Source organism: Hermetia illucens, chromosome 3 (assembly GCF_905115235.1).
Source record: "Hermetia illucens chromosome 3, iHerIll2.2.curated.20191125, whole genome shotgun sequence".
Lineage (NCBI taxonomy): Eukaryota > Metazoa > Arthropoda > Insecta > Diptera > Stratiomyidae > Hermetia > Hermetia illucens.
In genome coordinates this window covers 16,836,295-16,851,404 of record NC_051851.1, presented here as the reverse complement: position 1 = coordinate 16,851,404, position 15,110 = coordinate 16,836,295, and the positions used below count along the sequence as shown (strand labels likewise).

At 44.3% G+C, this 15,110-nt stretch overlaps 1 protein-coding gene across 1 annotated transcript in view; it reads right to left on the bottom strand.

Annotated features, from left to right (window-relative positions):
• LOC119650881 overlaps positions 1-10,874 on the bottom strand; it is a 32,329-nt gene extending 21,455 nt beyond the window's left edge. Inside the window, exons 1-4 of the mRNA XM_038054047.1 lie at positions 9,863-10,874; positions 2,601-3,099; positions 1,818-2,535; positions 1,585-1,747 (exon numbers count right to left, since the gene is read on the bottom strand). Of these exons, the coding sequence (XP_037909975.1) occupies positions 1,585-1,747; positions 1,818-2,535; positions 2,601-3,099; positions 9,863-10,092 (1,610 nt within the window). The 5' untranslated portion in view covers positions 10,093-10,874. The remainder of the gene's footprint in view (positions 1-1,584; positions 1,748-1,817; positions 2,536-2,600; positions 3,100-9,862) is intronic.
• Positions 10,875-15,110: the final 4,236 nt, after the last annotated feature.

Sequence of the window (15,110 nt, the reverse complement as noted above, 5' to 3'; positions counted from 1 at the left end):
AATGTGTTCGAAGTTTAGGCAGTTGTAACACCGCACTTCTCCCCGTGGTTTCACTTTTTTCGAAGGTAATCTTTTAATGGTGCATGAACTTCACCTTGACAACTTCACTTAGTTCGTGGGAGGACTCAACATTGCTACAAAAAGAAGAGATTGAAATTTGATAGGGTGCGAGGGATTCTCCCTGAACAGGGCCTCTTTCCTGGTCACAAAATTTGCAACCGAACGAAGTTGCAGAAGTGGGTGAAGTCAGTTCGACCTTTATTGCTACGGGGGTCAGTTTCCATGTGGAGTCTGCGAATGATTATAAACTGAGTTGTAAGGGGGGGGGGGGGTCTTTTCGTTGCTTCTCCTCGTTGGCCCCACACACATTTTTTTTGCTTCCGGTGCTTGCTTTGGCTCACTTGCGGGCTCCTCTTGCGTTGGACGGGATGGTGAAGTCTCTACTTTACGTGGTTCGCGCAGTGAAAGGAAGCGAGCTAAGACTTTGTCAAGGCCACAGTGCGATGTTCCTTGTTGTCAGCATAGATTTGAAGGGCTTCACGGTATGTCTAAGTTTGCTGATCATTTTTTTTCAGTAGCTCGATTTGAATACGCTTATTCTTATTTTGCCTCAGCATGTCATCATATTTAGCTCGCACCTCGGCAAGCTCGGTGGTCTTCCCAGGTATTTATTGCTGTGATTCGGAGTCATTGATAATTTCGTCATTTGGTGGTATGGGTGACTCCGACCCAACGTTATCTTCGGTGAGATCGTTGCGGGGCTTAGGGCCGTTTTTCGCCGCGCTCATTGCCTGGAGTTGTTGAGTTTGGTTGGTACAGTGTGTCTAAAATTTTTTGACGGGTCGTGACAGTTTGGCGGCGATAAAACTCCCTGCTTCTAAAAGCTGGCAGTTAATAGCGGTGATGACAACTTTCCCAAGGTAGGCGCAGGTACAGGTTTCCTTGAGCCTGAAAAAAAACATCTGCTGTCCATGGCAACCAGATGCAAACTGAGCACTTTTAAGGACTAGACTAGGAGTAAAGGATAAGTTGTCAAAAATTTTATAAACATCTTCAGGGTAAATTTAATGTCTATTTATTATATATACATAGTAACATCGAATTTGCTTTATATCCTGATATTCACAGTGCGAGAAGTCGGAGTAGACTCCCTTTTTTATGGAGCGACCACTCCACATTCCTGACCGGTACGAGATTTTTAAATGTAAAACCCTCGCCTCAGTCACTCTCTTCGCAGGTCTGCATCCACCTCATGGTTTCCCATGCGTCCCCCAACCATGCGATTGCTATTAGATCAGCGCATGCTTTGCTAGGACCTTGTTTGGCATAGATTGTTAACGCTTTACGCTAGTCTGCGGAGCTTATTATCTGTTAGATGCCAATTTACCAGGATTTTGTATTCCTATGCATTCGGGGAACTATGAGAAACTGCTGCTCCCTTTTCTTTCCTTTCAACGCAAACTTGGAACTCACATAGCTTATTTCGATCCTTATATAAAATTGCTTTTTACATTTCATTTTATGTCTTATTTCATTACTTTATTTCGACAGGCACAGGAGGACAAACTAAATGAGTAAATTTACTTTCTAGGTTTGAAATTCATCCAGAATCCACCTTCCGGTTTGAAATGAAAACTGTTCCATTTCAACGATATTGGAATGCGAGATCGTGGGGAAGCTTCAAAGGTGAACTCTGATAGCAAATGGAAAATAATTGCTTTGGCTTCCATTAAAGCAAATCTGGAACCTGAAAATAGAGTCAATTTTAAATGTTTATTCCTCGATCCCAGACTGCAACATAATTATGAATTACTTACCGATGCAGTTCCTTGGACCCACCCCAAATGGTAAATATGTAAATGGCTGTATTTGGTCTTTATTTTCCGGACTAAATCGCTCGGGGTCGAATTTATCTGGGTTGGGGTAATAGTCTGGGTCATGGTGCAGACCAACGATGGGTATCGAAACGAGATCTCCTGGATATATTCTCACACCTCTGCCATCCTGATCGTCAATTACACAAGACTTGTTGCAAACACGATCCGTGGCTACTACTGGTGGCCATTTCCTCAATGTTTCTGATATAACCATATCCATGTACTGCATTCGTTGAAGTACTTCATATGTCAAAGGTCTATGCCCCAAACTTTTCCGAACTTGATCGATTTCCTCAATCAGTTTTTGCTGAATTTCTGGGTTCGTCATAAGCTCTTGAGCACAAAAGCACATTAAAACGGATGACATTTCGAAACCTGCGACGAAGAATCCAAAGCACTGGGCGACCAACTCGTCCTCGGTCCAAATATGGTTCACTATGTTTTGACCTACGCTTGACTCTTGAACAATAGCGAAACCTTCTTCAATGTCCGATTTGCCGATGTCATATGCTTGTAGAGCTCCCCTGCGAGCTTCCATGAGAAGGTGGATCATATCTGGGCGAATGATTCCTTTTTTGGCTCTTTCTTGCATCGTATCCAACACGAGGCTGTAGAAGTATCTTGAGAAGTTCTGATCGAACAATTTCACCTTGAAAAACTATAGCAGAGAAGACTTACTTATAACCTCGCTTTGCGCTCATTAGAATAAAAAGGCAAGCATACCTTGATTACTTTATGAAAATTCGTAAACATGAAAAACTTGATAGCTGCAAGTCCTGAGAAGGTCGTAGCCTTCCTGGACATATGGTAAAATTTATTATCCTTGTCCAGTAATGAGTTCACTTGGATCCCGAAAGCACATGTTGCAATCACGTCGTTCGTGAAACGTGTGAAAAGGTCTTTCAACTCCATTTCTATCGGTGTTTTCCCGTTGGCTTCGGATTTTAAAAACTTGCTAGCGTTGTGACTACACTCCTCCACCAATTGATACATTTGACGCATCTTACTGCCAGTGAAAGCGTGACTGAGGGTGCCGCGCATTTCTTTCCACAATTGATCCTTCAAAGCGATCAGAGACCTGCCGATGAGCGGCTCATCTTCGGCGTCCAAGAAGATTCGATGATTGAGGAAGTAATCGAAGTCCTTGACGGCAACTTGCTTGATAATTTCCGGACTCGCAAGCACGAGGACTGGATTGCGTACTTCAAATATTCCATAATATCTGAAATATGAAAATGTGATCTACAAAACAATTAGGAATATGTCTTCAATTATTTGATAAATGATTTTATATTTGCTCCTTACAACAACTATTACTAGCTTAGAAGAATTCATCAAGAAAGTCGTATTTGGAAAGGATAGTATCGGTATGTGTTATGGTCAGCAGTCCTCAGCATGGGGAGCTTCTTTTCCCTTCAGGAGTCGTCTGTGATCCTTAATGGATTTTTTACGACACTGGGAGTAGCGTCCCCGTGGTGCCTGAGGAATTAGTTATGGCCCCCTAGCTGGTATTATACCTGCGTTATTTGTGGAGAAGAGCGAACCCTAAGTGAACGGTTCACGTCAGAGCACACTTGGAGTTCCGGAAACTTTTGGCAGCTCTATGCTGACGTCGAAGGGGTGATGTGAACATGGCTTTACCAAGACGTGTATCCACCCCTTCGGGATCCTGCTCGGGTATGAACATTTAACCGGTATTAATATACCGCTTTATCCTGAGTGATCGCTGATACATCCATGAGTTCCGGGATCAGCTGAGCGTCCATCAAACCTCAGGAAATTGAGGTAAAAAATGTGTCCTAGAAGGTACAACCAATCCTGTCTATTAGACCCACTCCTTTGCACACTGACTACTATAAGCTCCTTGGCGAACAAAACCACTAAAACTGGGAAGATAGCAGGCGAGGAGAAAGAGCTAAAGAAAATGCGTCGCTCTTTTCAAGGCCCATCGAAGGAGATATCAAGGATTGATAAATCTGATTTCAGGGTTGACGTGGATATCACAGAGGAATTCTGGCAAACTGAGGATCGCAACTCCAGTATTCCGGAATGGGAGCATATTCCGTTAGGAAGCCTAGAGAAACGTCGCTGAAGCTGGGTAGATGGCTTTGAACATAGACCGAGTGAGACCGCGCATGCAGTCTGCAGCCTTCTTAAAAAAAATGTGAGCAAAGGCCTAATGGAACTGGAAAAGCGTTTCCTTTTAAAGGTGGGCATGGACAGAAACAAATGTTGCGCGAAATGCAAAAGCGACCTTGCTTTCCGCTGAGGACACAGAGTCACGAAAAAGATCGTAGATAGTCCATTGCACTGGGAACTAAGCATAAAGCGAAAAGAGGAACATTCATTTGAAGTAGATTTCCTCTAGCTAGTCTCCAGAGAACAAATAAAAAAGAAGGTGAAGAAGTATAAGGAGAAGCGACCTTCCGCGCCGATAGAAAACCGTTCACTTAGAGCCAAAGGGGATACGAATAGTGTAACAGTAAAGGAGAGGTGAGGACACGAAGAACACCTAGAAATGCTGAATGAGAACCCCTATTAGATTAATCCTAGGTGAAGCTGAGATGGCTTCTATATGAAGACTATCGACGTTCTGGTTGAATTAGATCCTTAGTCTCAGTTATAAACCTGATAACATCAACCTGAGATACTTTTATGTCCCAGAGGGCACCCAGCCGTGGCGACCCTTTCATGTTTGTATTGGGGGACGGAAAGTTTCAACAAACGGGAGGAAGCTTGCACCAGAAACGCTGGATGAAGCAGCGGCGCGATAAAGAAAAGTAGATTTTGCTTCGGACGAGAGACAGTCGACAAGGATGTGGACCCCTGGGGACTCGGTTATGAACTGGGCACCAGATAAATTGGAGCCTAATTAATTTAAAAGATGGGCACCGTTAAATAGACGTTACTCTCTACATATCTCACTCGGGTTGATGTCAATTGGGTGGAAGGCTCCTAAATTGCTCACTTTTTGCTATAAGAGAACTCGAAGGGGTAGTGCCTTTTATGAAAAGTAAGAAGGTGCACGACTTGATGGTATCCTAGCAGAGCCGCATAAATGGGTGGCCCTCTGACAATCAGATGAGAATTAACACTGAAGCCACCCACAACACAGCCCTTCGCGACACCTATAAGAGGGAAATGGATGCCGCAATAACCGCAGTCAACAAAGGTCCTAGAGATGAAGCATCAACAAACGATCTTCACAACCACCTGAAGAACGTTACCATTGATACGGGCACAAACAAACTTGGCCCCACCCCCAAACAAAGTCAGAACGGCTGGTTTGACGATGAATATAAGCCAGCTACGGAATGGAAGAATGCCGCATACCGAGTAATGTTGAATTCTCAAAGAACGCGGGCACGCGCGGAGACTTATCACGAACTCCGTCGAGCGGAGAAGGGATTCCACAGACGGAAAAAGGAAGCCTGGGAGTACCAAGAGGTCTATGAACTCGAAAAGTACAGGGAGCAACCGCACCAGGCGCGGAAGTTTTACCAACAAGTCAGCAGGATGAAGCCTTACGCACCTCCATTAGGTTCATCAACTTGTGCTCAAGGTATGATAACTGGCAAATAGGCATTATCTGTCTCATACATAAAAAGGAAGATATCACGCAGTGCAACAATTATAGAGGTACCATCTATAAGATATCCTCCGCTATTTTGCTAGGCTGGATAACCCCATACGCTCAGAATATCACTGGCCCATGCCAAAGAGGCTTCACTCCAAGCAAATCAGAAACCGATCAGATTTTCTCTCTGCGGCAAGCGATGGAAAAACTGTTGGAATATGGACAACAGTTGCACCATTTATTCATCGACTTTAAAGCCGCTTATGATAGTAAAGCCAGGGTAAAACTATACACGGCCATGAAAGAATTCGGTATCCCGATGAAAGTGGTAAGACTAATGTGCGATGCCAAATAAAAGCAGCAGGATCACTCTCAAGACCATTCGACATCAACAACGGTTTAAGACAAGGGCGCCCTATCATGCGTCCTCTTTAACCTGACCCTCGAGAAAGTGATTTGTGATGCTAAGGTAAATGCAAGAGGTACGATCCTCTTTAAGTCCACCTACTGGCCTATGCTGATGATATCGACATCATGGGAAGAACGACCCGAGATGTGCAAACTGCCTTCATCCAGATCGAGCAGGCGGCGCAAGATCTTGGGTTGCACATCAATGAAGGCAAGACAAAGTATATGGTGACAACGTCAGCATCAAAAACCAGCCAACCAACAACCTCAAACCGCACCGGTCAAACGGGAAGAGTAAAGGTAGGAGAATACAACTTTGAGATCGTTGATAATTTCTCCTATCTAGGGTCGAAAATCACAACCGATAACAGTTACGATGAGGAAATCCGCGCACGGTTGTTGTCAGCCAACAGAGCCTATTTCAGCTTACAAAAACTGTTTCGCTCGAAACGTCTCACCATAGGGTCAAAGTTCTTACTGTACAAGACAATGATTTTGCCAGTCCTCATGTATTCCTCGGAAGCTTGGGTTCTTAGCAAGAAGAATTGCGAACTCTTGGCCGCGTTCGAGAGAAGAAACCTCCGAGGAATTTTTGGCATCCTACATGAGGATGGACGACTCCGTAGTCTATATAACGAAAAAATCTATGAGCGATACCATGACCGTCAGGTTGTGGATGAAATCCGGCTTAACAGGTTACGGTGGGCGGGTCACTTTATCCGTATAGATGAGGATGGTCCAGCCCAGTTTATAAGGGCAATATCTATGGTAGAAGAAGAAGACGAGGCAGACCCTACCTGAGATGGAGCGATGGCGTAGGTCAGGACGCCAGACAGCTCTTAGGGATATCGAATTGGTGGACCTCGGCACAAAACCTGGATGTCTGGAGTTTCTTATTAAGGCAGGCCTAGACTGGATTCCGGTTGTTGTGCCGTTGATGATGATGATGAATAAGTTAGAAATATATAACTTAAGGAACACTCCAACATTTGTGACCAGCACTAGACAGGAAGTATTAGACATAACTCTAGGAAATACTCTAATGAATGGGCTGGTCAGGAATTGACGGGTGTCGGATGAGCCCTCTATTTCTGAATAATCAAATTCGATATTGAGAGTAACTCCGAAATAAAAAGAATAATAAGGAATCCCTGGAGAACGGATTGGGAATCCTATGCAACGGACTTGAGCAGCAACACGGTCCAACTTCAAGGCGGCGGTGATAACACGAGCAAACTGAAACTAGAAACAGTGGTGGAAAACCTCAACACAGTCGTCATTGAGGCATATGAAGCTAGCTGTCCGGCTAAGTGAGTTAAGTGATCAAGGGATATACCATGATGGAACAGGAACCTGGCCAAAATGGGAACAGAGGTACGAAAACCCTTCAACCGGGCAAAATAAACTGGAGACTGGCAGAGGTACAAAAATGCACTGACTGCGTATAGCAACGCGATCAGGGAAGCAAAACGGAACAGCTTCAGGGAATTCTGTGAAGGGATCGAACAGACCACAGAAGCAACCAGGTTTTACAAGGCTGTAGCCCAAGACGGGGCAATGTCTTTTGTCTGTTTGAAGATGGGAAGATGGGACATTAACTGGGAATGAGGAGGACAGGGTACACCTGCTTCTTAGAACTCATTTCCCGGGGTCCTACCCCATGACAGCAGGCGGCAACATGTTGCCTGATACCCGAACAATGAATAAAAGGGGAAGAAAGGAGAACTGGAAACTAGCAAAGGAGGTATGCTTAGACGATAGGGTAAGGTGCGCAGTGGGAACTTTGAAACCATTGAAATCACCCGGAGTAGATAACATTTTCCCAGGACTAATCCAGAGAGGCCAAACCGAACTCAGCACACAAGCCAGGGAGTTACACGAACTCCAAAGATTGGCTTGCGTGTGTGGGATAATCCGGACATGTCCAACTTCTGGGATTAACCGCTCTCCATCTGCACATACAAATGCAGGCAAGGAGGGCAGTATGCAGGCAAGGAGGGCAGTATGCAGGATGGCCGGGAGTATCAGTGAGGCGAGGAATTGCCTAAACCGAAGGAAGATTGATATTCTTTCGAGGCGGTATCCCGAATTACTGATACCAAGGGACAACATGACAACGAGGTCTCACTTCGATAAGAAGTTTTAAATAACTTGCAGTAACAAGGCAAACTGGGGGAGAGTGGTTGGGACATACGGCTTAAACCAGTAACTGATTACTTGGTACACTAACGGATACCTCACAGCAGAGGGGGTAGGTACACTAGCATATTCCAGGCGGAAATACACGCCATAGACAGATGTGCCTCCTTTAATCTCCCAAGGAACTACAGGGGGCGGAATATTTCTATTTTCACCGACAGTCAAGCAGCGATCAAGGCACTTAGGTCCAATCAGGTGAACTCTAAACTGGTATGGGAATGCCTTGAGAGATTGAATACACTCGGCTCGTCCAAAAAGGTCTGGATACTTTGGGTTCCAGGCCATGCTGGGTTGGAAGGCAACGAGGCAGCGGACGAACTAACCAAGAAGGGAGCAGGGATGCCTTTACACAGGCCAGAACCCTTCTGTGGAATCGGAAACGGTTTCATGGCTATGAATCTAAGAAATGAAGAGGAACGGTTGAGGGAACTATACTGGGTGGACCTACCAGGGATGGAGCAGTCCAGTATGCGTATTGGGGGATACGAACCCATATGCACAAAGGATTGCTTAAACCTCACCAAAAAGAAACTCCGAATCATAGTGGGAATTCTCACTGTTCATTGTCGGCTGGACTATCACCTAGGGAAGCTAGAGATATCTACGGACGCTGCCTGCAGGTTTTGTGAGGAGAATGACGAAACCTCTATACACGTCCTGGGACAGTGTCCGGCACTTGTGCAAAGTAGGTCGAGGCATCTGGGAGAGCACCTAATACCAGATGCAAAGCTGAAAGATCTGGAAGTAGGGAACATACTAAAGTTCCTAACGGTTATAGGCCATGCTTCAGATACTATGATCAAAAGGTACACTATAACCAGTAAAAGGGGCACAATAGTTCTTCAAGGACGCGGTGCGACTTTCCCTTAACAGAATAATAATAAATACTCCAGTTAAGTGCTCAAGAGAATGCAATCCGGTCTAATTATCTCAGATAAATACAAATCTTCTGGGAATCGTTTCATTATGTATATCATCACTTCTAAGCTAAGAATCAAATACATATCTGGGGGTGATGATAGATACATAGCAGATATTTGCAGTGTTCTTGTACGAAAACTGGAAAGCTGTCGACTCCATCATAAGATACATCTCACAGAAACTAAGGAAAATGAAAGATGCCCCAAAAGCGGGAGGCTCACAAGCACTTGTGGAAAAATGTTTGTGTTTTGAAGCTTTAGAAGCTGATCATGTGTGTATACAGGTGAGTTAGATTTTCCGACCCCTTCATTTACCAATTCATTGCCGACTACGCTGTCAAATATGGGAAGTCGAATCGGTGGAATTTCGGGGTATCACTGAAAATTAATCCTTCAAATTCATTGAACGCGAATCATTTTATTTATTTCTGTGGCGCTATGTATATATGCGTCCATACAATTGGGGTGTAATCTTATCTAGAGCAATGTCACTACGAAAACGAGGTTGAATGAACATATGCACGCAGATGAATTCCAACCTATAATTTTCAGATAGAGTATCTTTTGCTATTACACGCAATATGGTATAATAAGTAATCAAAACCGTGATTCCCCCCGAATTGTTTATCCACATTTATTTGATTGTTTATCTTCTTTGAATGCGGCGCACTGACGAGAATAGGGAACTGCCCGTGTGGCCCCAATCAATCAAGTAAATGATTCACACCAGAGTGTAGATTCTCCCCCTAATCTGGCACCTTGGCATGCACTGGACTTTAGACGCTGGAACCGGTATTCTTAACAATCTATTTACGAATTTAGATTTGGATACGAAAATAACCCATTCAGATAGATACATCACTTGAAGAATCTCAACTCACTTGTAATCTTTGTACTTCAAGTAAAATCGTTTGACCATATCAAACAGCGACTCTTGCCGCAATATCAATCTTCTGTAATTCCCGAAGAAGAGTTTTGGCTTTTCATGTTTCACGTTTTTCTTCTCGAAGAAATCGTAGGTGGATGTTAGCCATTTGTAGGCAAAAACCGACGAAATACCAAAAAGCACTATCCACGGCAACCACAAAACTGATAACACTGTGCCGATCATCGCGGCTGATTAAAGTGAATCACTATGGAAAACAGCTCCGTCACTACCGGTACTCAATTACTAATTGCAATTAATTAACTTCCTCAGGGGGCACACACAGGTAACACGACGCACTACATATTTTTAAGAACTGTCCAGATACTAGGCGCAAGCTTGAGCTTTTATATCAGGGTCGAATTTAGTTTGTTATCTTTGAGGAGAGAATGACTTTGAGGTGCTATTTTGATATGCTGGTTCCAAAGAGTAGGAAACGGTTCATTCATGCAATAGTATCTAAACAAATTGAAATTAGATTTGAAGCTTTGGAGCGATAAAGTTTATAGATATCTACAAGGGCTTGGCTGACCGACGGTGGACTTTCGCGGCTTAACTACCACAGTCAGTCCTAGTGAGAAAATTGACTTATTTCAATGAAAATTCGATTGGTTACATCATCCGGTGCTAACTATAGACGGCGTACGTAGACTGCACAAGTGGTTGCAAGCTTGTCGTCACTCTTCAGTTTTTCCAAGAACATCCATGTTTGTATAGTTTAGCATCACAGATAGCATGAAGGGATGAAATGAACCTGTCACACTTCTAGGTAATCCAGGGTGTGCTACTCGAAAATCAAATTGTCATTTTAATTATCTACGAACAGCAGATCTCCGTAGCTTATTTATATCGATTGGAAGCTGCAAAGCACCGATATGGACCCGCGGAAACCGAGCTATCGAAGGGAGACCCAGACGTCGGATACGTGTGATCTAAGATCACCGTCAATCACATATGAAACTGCTAAACAGTACCAAGCCTCACCCTAGATAAATTGGAAACCAAGATACTACTAAGTTTCAACAACGATTTCAATCTTTAGACTGAAGGGTAAGATTGTATTAATCAAAGCATTTTCCCGTCAAAATATGGTTCTGGCAAGCACTGGCGGCTGGAGCTTTTTGAGAAGCTGGTACGACTGTGGCGTCTCTTAGTTAGTCATTTGAGAACAGCCGCTTCCCGTGGCGCTGTAGAAAAGAAATTAAGCTGAAACAAATCGGAAACCGAAGCTCGACGCTTCAGGTATGAAAGGTTTTGTAGACTTTCTTCTGAGAAATATTTTCCATCTCTATGCAGCTCTCTGTGCATATCGAACTATTCATTGCAATGTGATACCGACATTTTGTCTTAATTGCATGTTCTTTGCTGACTTCACTAGCCATCTGTATTCTCAGGTACCTATCCAGAGCCTCATTACGAGTGATCCAGGGGGCGTCTACTATGCTTGACAGCACTTTGTTTTTTGACTTTCAACTTTGTTCCTTTGGCACACCCCGAAGGCTGCATTCCCTACATCCATATGGACTTTAGGCTCTGTTTGTAAATTAGCAACTTGTCGTCGACGGTGAGCCTCATTCCCAATAACAAGGAGATCTGGCTGCATCTGGCAACAAATCGAAAAAAATCCTTAAAATCGATTCAATATATGTCTGTCTGTCTCTCCATCTTGTTGTTAAGGTGGTGGATGTCTTCAAAGGACACGCCAGTGTGACGGATTTTTGCTCACTAAAAAAAAACTAAGCTTAGCTTACTTTAGTTAGGTATCCTTCCTTCTAGCCGCGCCGACCGCAACCGCCCCTTCTTAACCTCTTCAACCTTTCAGATTCTACCCTGGATCATCGCAATGCAAGCTACCATTCTCCGGGCAAAATTTTCCGGTGATAACATTTCACCTAGACTTTCCTTTAAGTTTCTCATTTCTTCCATGAACCTCGGGCATTGGAAAAATGTCGCATGATATGTGAAGTGTCCAATCTAAACCTATACAGGAGTTGAAAGTATCCATATATATATGGTTGCCATTCGCCCCTTGGTAGGGTACAGCGCGTCAACCAGACATACACGCCACCGTTCGCCGTTACCTGAAATACCCTTCAGTACCCCCCACCTACTACTTTCCGAGACGCTCGCAATCGTCCTCTACTGTTCTGCGGCAAGTGTGCTTTGGGCGACCCATTCGTCGGTCATTTTGAGAGAGTATATTCTACTGGTAAACTCCGCCATGCTATTGACATAGTTTGCTGGTCTCAAGCCCATGTAAAGGAGGAGGATTTGAGGCAACGTACTCTGCACAATCCTCAGTAAAATAAAAATAGAATGCTGAGATTAGGGAAAGAGATAAATAGAGTATAGTTGGAGCTATTCCACTATGCTAAATCCTACCTGATCGCTCTTGTTGACAGGTTCCGCGACAGACCGACCAAGAAAATGCATACAATGTCGTTACAAACAAGATGATCGGATTGAGTCGCAAGCCTTGGACAAATGCTAGGGTGTCCACTACAGTCGACGCGGCAGGACGGGGCTCGGTCCTGTCGCAAAATGGGCAAGGGTCCTTGAGGCATGGATGGCGTCAGGACGTAAGCAAATTAGACCGAACAAAACAAATACACGTTTGCACGTTAGAAGTTGGTACCTTAACTGGAAAGACCGACGAAGTCGGAAGAGCCCTTTGGAAAAGCCACATTGATATCTGCGCTCTGCAAGAAACCTAATGGTCTGGTGCCAAAATCTGTGACATTGAACGCGAATGTGGTAAAAATGGCTATAAACTTCTCTATTTTGGCAGCCCACACACTCAATATGGTGTTGGCATTGCCATCTCAGAGGGTTTCCGTGATGCTATTAAAGAATCAGAGTGAAATTATGCGGTGTTTCCAACGATTAATTATTTGAAATAATAAAAACTTCTTGCAAATACCGATATTTCGGGAACCACTTGTTCCCTTCAAGAAGAACTTGTTAGTACTGATGAAAGGAACAAGTGGTTCCCGAAATATCGGTTTTTTAAGAATAAATATTCATACCAACGAAAAAGAAACAACAAGTTTTTATTATTTCAAAAAACTATTAAAAAAGTCGAAGGATTTGATGATCGGCTGATAAAGCTCACCATTATATCAGCTGATTGCACTATTCACTTCTTCACCGCGTACGAACCACAGCCAGGTTGACTTGAAGCCGAGAAAGATGCCTTCTGGCAACTTCTCGATGAAAAGACTTGTCAGGAGCTTGCTGGCAACTATATCATCATTGCCGGCGACCTTAATCGTCATGTGGGTGAAAAGGCAGACGGTAACAGGTGCCATGGGGGAAAGGGGTTCGGAGTGCGCAGTGAGGGTGGCGAGCGTTTAATCGATTTTGCAGACACCCATGACCTTGTACTTATAAAAACATGGTTCATCAAACGATTGTCTCATCTTCCTACATTTTATAGTGGGGACAGTAAAACGCAAATCGGCTATATTTTCATAAGACGCCAACATTTTACCATTATCACTGATTGCAAAGCCGTTCCCTATGAGACCATCGCGCCTCAACATCGGACATTGATTGGCGCCCTGCGAAATAAGCCACCGATAAAACAGCGTGAGGAACGCACTGGCCCGCCGTGCATGAAATGGTACCGATTACGTGAGAAGAAAGAAGAAATGATCGCGCTTATCAACGATTACGAATGTGGAAAAGTCGTGGAACTAAATTAAAGATACGATCCACAAAGTGACCTCTGCAACCCTCGGAGTCACCAAGCCGGGTAAGTGCTACATCAACCGATATACCTGGCTTTGAAATGACGATGTTGCAATAAAGGTCCGTGAAAAGAAACACCTCTACCAAAAACTTCTCGACGATAAAACGCTCGCTAATTGGCAAATTATTTAATAATAACAACCGGGAAGCAAAGAAATCAGTCGCTGTCACTCGAGCGTACCATTACAAAGATCTTTACGATAAATTGGACACTCGGTATAGCGAGAGAGATCTGTATCGACTTGCTAAAAGCCGTAACGAACGTACACAGGATATCGAACACTTTTGTTGCGTTAATGACAAGAACGGTACTTTGCTTACCAACCGTCGAGCCGCACCGGATAGATGGCGAGAATACTTCGAGCAGATTTCAACTGAAGAATTTGCTCATCCTCCACTTCCACAATCATTGCCGACATTTGGAGTAGTTCCACCTGTCAGCGCAACTAGGTGCTCAGAGGTGGCGGCGAGGAAGATGGGGCGGCAACCCTATCGGCCAAACCAAAACCAAGTGGCCGAGGAGAACCTCCATAGTGGTGGCACCGGGAGACGCTGTACTCACTTTGGTTTACCGGCCGTGATTCAGTAGGCGAATGCTCCAAAGGCCTAATCAGGGCAATCAGACCCGAGTCTGCACAGGGACTCATCTGAAGTGGCAAATTGGTCACGAAACCTTACTGGTACCATGGGAAGCGGGAAAATCCCTGGACTCACATACTTCGGGTGAACTCCTGTTGTATGTGAGGACAGCTCGGTTGTTTGCGGTTGCCCCCCTAGTGGGAGTTTCATGGGGGTTGTTGGTGATGCTCATACGAGAAGAGACCTTCGGGCCTCGGCGTGGTGTTGCGTTTCAACACGGGTGCCGTACTCCTTAATTCGGTAAAGATTTAGGTAGGTCTTGCATCCACCAGTATGAATGCTAAGCCATGCACTTGGTATAGACTGGTACCGTTGCTGCTTGTCTTAGCGGGGCTCTGATTGTGGTCACAAAATCAATCCGTGTCTGAAGAGGACCGTAGGATTAAATCTCCACGACAGGTACCTACGTTAAACACCCAAGGGCTTAACTGTCACTGCAACTGAAGTTGAGGAGGCAATAAAACGAATGAAATCTAAGAAAACCACAGGACCTGACGACATCGCATCTGAGCTCTGGAAAGAGAAGAGCTGGGACCCAACACTGCGGTCAGTGAATTCTTTAATCGGATTATTCAGGAAGGAAGAACACCGTCTGACTGGCAAGAAAGTGCCATTGTTCCAATATGAGAAAAGAAAGGTAGCCCAGCAGAATGTTCAAATTACCGTCCGATTCGGTTACTTTCCCATACCATGAAGATTTTTGAACGCATCCTTCACAACCGTATTCGCGAAATCGTTGCAATAACCGTGAATCAAGCCTGATTTGTCAAATTTTGCGGAACTACTGACGCAATACACGCTGCGCTCTCTTTATA